Source organism: Girardinichthys multiradiatus, chromosome 12 (assembly GCF_021462225.1).
Source record: "Girardinichthys multiradiatus isolate DD_20200921_A chromosome 12, DD_fGirMul_XY1, whole genome shotgun sequence".
Classification (NCBI taxonomy): domain Eukaryota; kingdom Metazoa; phylum Chordata; class Actinopteri; order Cyprinodontiformes; family Goodeidae; genus Girardinichthys; species Girardinichthys multiradiatus.
Window position 1 is genome coordinate 33,487,533 of NC_061805.1, and position 10,218 is coordinate 33,497,750.

The 10,218-nt window shown below is 40.6% G+C and overlaps 1 protein-coding gene across 1 annotated transcript; it reads left to right on the forward strand.

Moving 5' to 3' along the window:
* Positions 1-299: 299 nt before the first annotated feature.
* On the forward strand, positions 300-9,961 carry tfip11 (tuftelin interacting protein 11). The gene is made up of 15 exons (XM_047380368.1): positions 300-439; positions 858-1,063; positions 1,374-1,539; positions 1,641-1,797; positions 1,884-2,011; positions 2,130-2,291; positions 2,785-2,976; positions 3,125-3,304; positions 3,770-3,904; positions 4,008-4,111; positions 6,051-6,219; positions 6,310-6,553; positions 6,654-6,796; positions 7,617-7,782; positions 9,469-9,961. The coding sequence occupies exons 2-15, from the start codon at positions 858-860 to the stop codon at positions 9,813-9,815; spliced, it is 2,499 nt and encodes an 832-aa protein (XP_047236324.1). The 5' UTR covers positions 300-439; the 3' UTR covers positions 9,816-9,961.
* The last annotated feature ends 257 nt before the right edge of the window (positions 9,962-10,218 follow it).

Sequence of the window (10,218 nt, forward strand, 5' to 3'; positions counted from 1 at the left end):
GCAAATTGTAATGTAATTATACAGAAGTTGGGATATGAAAAAAACATTAGCATCTTAAAAACATTTTTACGATTTTTTAAAGTCTGCTTCGATAATAATATAACATCTATAATATAATATAATATAATATAATATAATATAATATAATATAATATAGCTGACAGGGAAGATTATATCTATGAAGTTATAAAGGGATAGCGAAAGTCTGTAAGTAAAAAAACAACAGAAAAAGACATTTCTATCTGTAAAATCATCGCCTTTCGCGTATTATTCAGGGGGAACGGACCTGTGTTGGGTACAAGAGTTGATGTAACACCAGTAAACCGGATGTACTTGGATCTGCTAAAACGATCGGTATCGTTAGCTGAGCTGCTTGTATTTACTGCTTTGAAAAATGTGTGTTGTTAATCTCGGACAAGAATACTAAATAACATTTAACGTAAGTACAATAAACTAAACGATTTAATGTTGTCTTGTTTGAATCATTTTTACGTACACACTCACACTATGTCCACACGTTAGTTTTTGCTGGTAAACATTAGCTTTCGCCGCGCTTAATTAAAGTTCTTCATCTGTGATCGCTAAATTCAACAAAATTTGTATCACCATAAATTTTTCACAAACAATTTTGTCTTTTTGCTAGTCATTTATTGTTAAATAAGTAGTTTTGTGTTGAGAAAATGTCGCTACGGACAATTCTGTTAATCTTTACACTAAACAGTAAAAAAAAAATAATAATAATAATATATATATATATATGTATGTGTATGTATGTATGTATCTTTGATTTTCATCATATCACACATTTTCACACATATTTCTGTTATTATTTTTGTTTTGTTTACCTGAACATTTAGATGTCCATGTCTCACCTTTACGGGCGGAGGGAGGAGGAGGAGGAAGGTGTGGAGATAGAGAGCTTTGAGGTGACAGACTGGGATCTGGCCAATGAGTTCAACCCAGACCGTCGAAGGTTCAGGCAGTCCAAGGAGCAGGCCACCTATGGCATCTGGGCTGACAGGGATTCTGACGAGGACGAGAGGCCTAGCTTTGGTGGCAAGAGGTAGAGTTGCTGCATAAATGCAATTTTTTTATGTTAAGAACCAATAATGGCTCGTATGCTGGGTTTTATTCAAGTGCATTACAGTAAATGGGGCTGAAAATAAATGCATGCCGCAGTTTTGCAAATTTTATTTAAATTGGTCGTTTTCTTTCCAGTTCATAATTGTTTGCTACTTTATGATGATCTAACATAAAATCGCAGTAAAATATATAGAAGTCTGTGGTTGTAACTGGACAAAACGTGGAACATTTTCAACTGTCTGAAAAGTTGTGCAAGGCACCATAAATGGTTGTGATTTGTTTTTCTCCAGGTCTAAAGACTACACTACTCCTGTGAGCTTTGTGAGTGCTGGTCTGCGTAAGACTGCAGCTGAGGAGAATCAGCAGCAACAAGAAGGTGGTTCTGACGACTCTGATAATGATTCCTCTCCAGCACCACCTCCTCCACGTGCGACAGCTCCCAAAAAACTTCAGATGGTGAATTTATTTCCTTTTTTTTGTCTATTATGCTAAACATAAGTTTAAATAAAATTTACAGAAGAGCAACATACCCTTTTTAAAAATGCATTTTTTTCCAGGGTACCTTTGGTGGGAGTCAGTCCCAGAGGTTTGCAGGTGGCATACAGTCTGGCAAAGGTATCGGCAACTGGGAGAAGCACACTAGGGGAATTGGACAGAAACTTCTGCAGAAAATGGGCTATCAGCCGGGAAAAGGCTTGGGCAAGAATGCTCAAGGTAGGTAGAGCTGACAAGGTTATATTTCAAGAAAGAGGTTATACAGTTAAGAACCTTTAACATAAAGTTTTCCATTATTGTTACAGGTATTGTGAACCCCATTGAGGCAAAGGTTCGTAAAGGAAAAGGAGCAGTCGGTGCTTATGGCAATGAGCGAACTCAGCAGAGTCTTCAGGACTTTCCTGTGGTTGACTCAGATGAAGAGGAGGAAAAGGTAAACTGTTGGGGAAAAAAAGTCACCATTCATCCTTTTTTATTATTCTCTGTTGTTGTTTTTATAACCTGTAGTCTGACACTGTATAGCTTCTTTAACTTTATTTTTCCTTCTGTAGGAATTTAAAAAGGAATTAGGTCAGTGGCGTAAGGATCCGACTGGGACTGCAGGAAAGAAGAAACCAAAGTACTCCTACAAAACTGCAGACGAGCTGAAAGCTAAAGGTAAAATGGCCTATCGGAGCACGGCAGCATCTGCAGGAGAACTGGCACAAGTCAAGGTATGTTTAAGTCTTAAGCGGACTTCTTTAATCTATGTTCACAACTTACAAACTTCAATTGTACTCACATTAATGGCCCCTCATACAGCGGCTTAGAATAAAGTATACAAGTCTATATGCATACTTACTTTTTTAGGCATTAAAGAACCTACTTATTTACTCCTCCCCTCTGATTTGCAGTGAGGTCCTACATCTTTGCCTTTCAGTGTTCAACAGAAATCCTTAATAGCTTAGATTGATTTTAAATGGATTCTTACTCATTAAATTCAAGCAGCAGGAGATCCGCAGCTGGGTACAAATACTTATGACCAGTTTTTGATTTATATGTTGGCAAATAAGTCTTTCATGTCTCAGTGTTTATTTTTTGCTGTGCAGACTACTTCTGGGTTAAAATTAAGAGTTCAGCAGATGAAGCTGTTGAATATGTGAGCACATTGAAGCCTGCTATTTTAGCCTTTTAAGTGTAATTTCCCCCATGTTTCTCCTGGTTTAGGTCATAGATATGACTGGGCGAGAGCAGAAGGTGTACTACAGTTACAGTCAGATATCCAACAAACACAGTGTTCCAGATGAAGCCCCACCAAGCCTGGCCACCCACGATCAGAAAGGATCTGGCTTTGCCCTCCCTGAGCTCGAGCATAACCTGCAGCTTCTGATAGACCTCACAGAGCAGGACATTTTACAGGTGAGGGGAAACGGAGAAGGCTTTACAAGTGCATTTGGCAACAACAGGACGTATTAAAAACTCCATAAATCATGAACAACCTGAAGTACAAATTTAACAGTTTCCACATTGTTTCTAAGCTTTATTTCTTTTCCGGCATGTTTTGTAGTCTGCCAGGCGTTTGCAGCATGAGAAAGACGTGGTGGTTTCTCTGAGCCACGAGTCACAAGCATTGCAGAGCCGACTGGATACAGAGCAAGATGCCATCCAAAGAATGGAGGCCGTGTTGGCTTTAGTGGAGCGATTTCCTACGCAGGAAACGGCGCCAGGCGAGGAGCCTTCCCTGCAGGTTTATGTCACACTGAGTATAATCTGAAGAGCCTCTATCATCATTTGAGTTTAATAGTTCCGACTAAGGATGCACCAATATGAAAATTTGGACCGATATCAATATCCAATGTTAATTATGCTGTTATGGCTGATAACCGATATTAAATAAATTATATATATATTTCTCTACCCTTTCAACACTGTGGGGGGGAAAAAAAACACACAGCTGACATTGCTTCTCTGCTTCAGCTAAACACCCCACAATCCTTCACTGCTTCACTATCACTGTGGCATGCCCAAAACAAAATACCACATGGCCAACCCCCTCCCCAAACACATATGTCAACAAGATGGAAATAAACATTGGTTGTTAATATCGGCCCGATTTTACTTATCGAACCGATACACTTATGTTAAAAATTGACATTGGCCGATACCGATCTTTTAATCAATCAAATAATTTTAACACCTCTTCTCTATTCAGGAGTGTGCCCATATATTTGACACCCTACAAACTGATTATTATGAAGAATACAAGACAATGGGATTGGGGGACCTAGCTGTCGCCGTTGTTCATCCGTTACTGAAAGAGAAACTCTCCTCGTGGGACCCTCTGAAGGTATTCTTCCACTATCGTCTTAACTGAAGGCGACCAAATTCTTTTTACGTAGAACATTATCAATCCTTGAAGTAGTTCCAACATATTTGACTGATCATTTCAGGACAGTTTATATTGTCTGGAAGATATTGGTCAGTGGAGAGCGATCCTTGAATTCCGGGACATGCATTCCAGCGGCCCACATTCAAACATGGATCCATACCACAGGTGATTTTCAACAAAAAACAGAGGCTTAAATGTTCCCTCGTGTGAAAAAACGTATTTTGCTTGTATTGCAGTCATCTTTCCAATCAGAAGTTTGTAACCGGCATGAATATAAGATTAATTTCAGGTTTTTATTGAAGCATTAGAAACGTCCTTTTTAGAGTGGAATAATAGCACAACTAGTGAATTCTAAAGACAAAAGGGAAGTGCACAAGTTAGGATGTGAGGATATTCTGTCATCCCCACAGGGTAAAAATTATAGATGCAGTCTTAAATAAATAGATATACCCTTACTGGTGTTTAAATAAATGCTGCTTGGCAAGTTGCAGAAAAGCCACGTGCTTTTCGCACCCATGAATAAACTCCTGGCAAAAATCTGAGCTGACTTTTAGCATTGTTAATACATTTTCATCAGTAGTTAGGGTTGTTTCAGAAGCTTAATGTTAGCCTTCATTATTTGTTCCAAGTTCAGTTCAGGTGTTTCTTTGGGAACGTTTACTTGTTGGAACATCAATCTGACCCAAACTGTCTCATCCAGTAAAATAAATTAGGTCAGGATGTTCAGGAACAGAAGGCTAAGACTACCACAAACTTGAATATGTTGGAACACCATTCCCACTGTCCAAACTGAATATAATCTACCAAGAAATGAACCCCTAGTTCTAAATGTCTCCAAGAAAGACTTACATTTGCATCAGCTCACATGGACGAGCCAAATGTACAATTGAAAATATCTGTATGCTCACGAGACACAAATTGAGGTATTTGGCCACAATGATGTAAATTATGTTCAATTCAATTCAAAGATACTTTATTGATCCCCGAGGGGTGAAGGCCAGGAGAGGCTTTTAGACCTGAAACCAACTTTCAAGCATGGTGGTGCCAGTATGTCGGTTTTCCCGTCAGTAGAACTGGTGGATGACAGCAAGTGATGAAGGACTGCCTCCAAGTTTTTTAGCTTCACTAAAAATCACCTCCTGGACTGAAGAATACTTGGAAACAATTGGTTGTTCAAAACAGACAATCATCCAAATGCTTGCTTTAGAAGTATATTGATCCTATACTCTCACCAATAGTGGTTTTGCAGCGAGTAATACAGGCTTACATTATTCTTCTTCAATGGCTCCAGTTTTTGCCATAGTGGAAATGCATGGACTATGTTTGAAAGGTCCCCTGGCAGGAAGCCCAGCAGTTTAAATGAGTTCTACCCGTTCAGTCAGAAAGAGTGGACAAATGTCCAGGCTTATGCTGGAAGCTTGCTAATGGCAGCAGTTTGTGTCGTTTCCTAAGGGATATTAAACCTACTGTTAGTGAGTGGTGTATGTTTTATATTTGACCATTTATGAATACCTTTAATACTATTTGAATTTAAAAATCCACAATAAATTCAAATGTTTAAAACTTAAGTTTTGTTTTTTAAATTCATATAGTTTGTTACATACAGCACCAGTACCATCAACAAAATATACCATTAGGGAGATGGTGGCAGGGGTTTGTCTTGTAACCGGTGGGGTGCCGGTCCGAGCACCCACTGTCTCTCAGTCATTGTGTCCTTGGTCAAGACACTTCACCTGCCTTTCCTACTGATGGTGGTCAGAGGGTTCAGTGGTAGGGGGAGGCTGCCATACACAGGGTTAGGGTTGACCCTAACCCTGTGTATGGCAGCCTCACTTCTGTCAGTCTGCCCCAGGGCAGCTGTGGCTACAGTGTAGCCTACCACTGTCAGTGTGTGAATGGGTGCATGACTGAATGTAGTGTGAAGCGCTTTGGGGTCTCTGGGGGCTTGATAAAATGCTATACAAGCACAAGCTATTTACCATTTACCATTAAAAGTCCCAATTTGATAACAATTGTGTTGATAATGGTTGCATGGAAACTTCTGACTGGTACTGTATATTTTAGTCACATGTGTTTGTAAACTGTTGTACATTTATTCATCCAGACTGTTATGGGAGGTGTGGATCCCAGTGATGCGGTCCTGTGTGTCGAACTGGCAGCCTCGGATAGTTGGACCAATGGTGGACTGTGTGGACTTGTGGGCCCCGCTTCTACCCCTGTGGATCCTGGACCAGCTGCTGGAGCAGATGATCTTACCACGACTACAGCGGGAGGCAAGACGAAGTCTAGCATGCTTGTGTATTTCACCTAAAATCTGCATCAGAAGCGTAGATATTAAATGCAAATGTACATTTTGTTAACAGGTAGATAACTGGAACCCTTTAACGGACACTGTTCCCATTCACTCCTGGATCCACCCTTGGCTGCCTCTGCTGCAAGCCCGTCTGGAGCCTCTTTACCCACCGATCAGGAGCAAACTGTCCAATGCTTTGCAAAGGTGGCATCCAAGTGATGCCTCAGCCCGCCTTATCCTTCAGCCGTGGAAGAATGTATTCACAGCAGGTGCATGGGAGGCCTTCATGGTGAAAAACATCATCCCTAAACTTGGTACGTCTTTACGTTGTTTGACAAATCCATGGATGAAAGTGTACTTTCCTCCTCTCTGTTCACCTACTAATGCTAGTCTTGCTTCTCTGCACTGGTGAAGCCTTGTGTCTAGAAGAACTGGTGATCAACCCTCACCAGCAGCAGATGGAGCCATTTCACTGGGTGATGGACTGGGAGGGCATGTTGTCCCCCTCCAGCCTTGTTTCCCTTTTGGATAAGAACTTCTTTTCCAAATGGTTGCAGGTTAGTGAACGCATTGACAGTAAAACTCATCAAGACCCAATGTATCATCAAGTCTGTATTGTACATTAAAGCTGCGTTAAATTACATAAAGAATCTGAGAATGACTTTGTAAGAATTACCACGAACATATAGCTGTCTCAGAAACGTAAAGAACAGGGTTTTATTGTGTAATTCTGAGTTCTTATACTTACTTTTATCTAGGAGGGGTAAAGAAAAGGCGGATGGAACAAAGGTTCTGGATAGGGCCTTGATCGGTCTGCTTAAAGCACCAGAATTGCCACACTAGAACTGAATGTAGTGTCTTTGATTCAACTTGGCTGTCTCTAAATCTGTTATGCAGAACCACCTTGTGTTTGCAGCAGAATCAAATGGATACTAAGGCAATGCTTAAGTGGTATTTTGAGATGGCATCATGCTTTCCTTTGCCATTGGAATGAACAGTAGAGTGACAAAAGTATAAGGTTTGGTCTGAGCCCGAACCTATCCGCTCAGCACCATGCACTTCCAGGGAAGGAGACATCACAAGGAACTGATTAGCCAATCAGACGTGGATTTGGGGTAATATGAGGGATACTTCATGTTAGACAGGCAATGGAAAAAATGGATGTTACATTTTTTTTCTAAGACAGTTTATCTCTGATATTTTAGGGATGCTGGAGTGCCACCTATAGAAATAAGATGTGATTTGATTTTTGATTCTAGAATGACATTTTATTGGGATCTATAGAAAAACAGTACTCATCAGTAAAAGGTCCAATTCAAGGAAGGCAGGCACCTCTATAATAACCTCTTTCAAATTGTGTATCTGTGTTGGTTAAAGGTGCTGTGTTCGTGGCTGAGCAACAGTCCAAATTACGAGGAAATCACTAAGTGGTACCTTGGCTGGAAAAGCATGTTCAGTGATGTTTTGTTGGCCCAGCCACTCATTAAAGAGAAATTCAACGAAGCTTTGGACATCATGAACCGAGCAGTGTCTTCTGGCATGGGTTGGTATCCATATTTGTTTAAAATACAGGTCCTTCTCAAAATATTAGCATATTGTGATAAAGTTCATTATTTTCCATAATGTAATGATGAAAATTTAACATTCATATATTTTAGATTAATTGCACACTAACTGAAATATTTCAGGTATTTTATTGTCTTAATACGGATGATTTTGGCATACAGCTCATGAAAACCCAAAATTCCTATCTCACAAAATTAGCATATTTCATCCGACCAATAAAAGAAAAGTGTTTTTAATACAAAAAACGTCAACCTTCAAATAATCATGTACAGTTATGCACTCAATACTTGGTCGGGAATCCTTTTGCAGAAATGACTGCTTCAATGCGGCGTGGCATGGAGGCAATCAGCCTGTGGCACTGCTGAGGTCTTATGGAGGCCCAGGATGCTTCGATAGCGGCCTTTAGCTCATCCAGAGTGTTGGGTCTTGAGTCTCTCAACGTTCTCTTCACAATATCCCACAGATTCTCTATGGGGTTCAGGTCAGGAGAGTTGGCAGGCCAATTGAGCACAGTGATACCATGGTCAGTAAACCATTTACCAGTGGTTTTGGCACTGTGAGCAGGTGCCGGGTCGTGCTGAAAAATGAAATCTTCATCTCCATAAAGCTTTTCAGCAGATGGAAGCATGAAGTGCTCCAAAATCTCCTGATAGCTAGCTGCATTGACCCTGCCCTTGATAAAACACAGTGGACCAACACCAGCAGCTGACATGGCACCCCAGACCATCACTGGACTTCTGGCATTTTGGCATTTCCTTCTCCCCAGTCTTCCTCCAGACTCTGGCACCTTGATTTCCGAATGACATGCAGAATTTGCTTTCATTCGAAAAAAGTACTTTGGACCACTGAGCAACAGTCCAGTGCTGCTTCTCTGTAGCCCAGGTCTGGGGAATGCGGCACCTGTAGCCCATTTCCTGCACACGCCTGTGCACGGTGGCTCTGGATGTTTCTACTCCAGACTCAGTCCACTGCTTCCGCAGGTCTCCCAAGGTCTGGAATCGGCCCTTCTCCACAATCTTCCTCAGGGTCCGGTCACCTCTTCTCGTTGTGCAGCATTTTCTGCCACACTTTTTCCTTCCCACAGACTTCCCACTGAGGTGCCTTGATACAGCACTCTGGGAACAGCCTATTCGTTCAGAAATTTCTTTCTGTGTCTTACCCTCTTGCTTGAGGGTGTCAATGGTGGCCTTCTGGACAGCAGTCAGGTCGGCAGTCTTACCCATGATTGGGGTTTTGAGTGATGAACCAGGCTGGGAGTTTTAAAGGCCTCAGGAATCTTTTGCAGGTGTTTAGAGTTAACTCGTTGATTCAGATGATTAGGTTCATAGCTCGTTTAGAGACCCTTTTAATGATATGCTAATTTTGTGAGATAGGAATTTTGGGTTTTCATGAGCTGTATGCCAAAATAATCCGTATTAAGACAATAAAAGACCTGAAATATTTCAGTTAGTGTGCAATGAATCTAAAATATATGAATGTTAAATTTTCATCATGACATTATGGAAAATAATGAACTTTATCACAATATGCTAATATTTTGAGAAGGACCTGTATGTAATAAAAAATTTAGAGATGTCTCTCATTAAAAACATGAGAACATGGCATCTGATCTTGTTTTCCCACTGAAATCTTTTGTGACACTTTTTCATTTTTACCACCATAGGGGGATACATGCAACCTGGCGCAAGAGAGAACATTGCATATCTCACACAGACAGAAAGACGGAAGGACTTCCAGTATGAAGCGCTGCAGGAACGCAGGGATGCTGAGAGCGTGGCTCATAGAGGCATCGGTACTGGTGTGCCAACAAACTTCAAAGATCTCATTCAGACCAAAGCAGAGGAGAACAACATTGTCTTCATGCCCGTAGTGGGCAAACGGCACGAGGGGAAACAGCTCTACACATTTGGGCGCATTGTGATCTACATAGATAGAGGGGTTGTGTTCGTCCAGGGGGAAAAAACTTGGGTTCCCACGTCTTTGCAGAGTCTAATAGATATGGCAAAGTGAACTGGGACAGAAGAATCATTTGGTTTATGTGTAAAAAGATTTAAAAAGTAAAGCAACTGTTTTTATGTAACTTTAGTACAGTGGTTATTTGTCATGTTTCTGTAAATTTTTAAAAAGTCAGACTGAATAAAACATTTTCAAACGTGGTCAATTTTCTTGTTCTGAGCTGAGGAGAAAACAGATGCTGAGAGCGTAAATGTTAATTGAACTTGGAAAGGCGAATGCATTTTTAATTACCTTTCACAGACGACTTTCCATAAATAAATGTGTTTTCCATATTTGTTTTTGAGCTCTTGATGGAATTGACATTTCATTAATGCATTAAAATACAGTATTTCTCAAGCTTATATCATCCTCCATCTGACGATGAATCACTCAGGGATGTGAGTTCAGCCCCTTGATC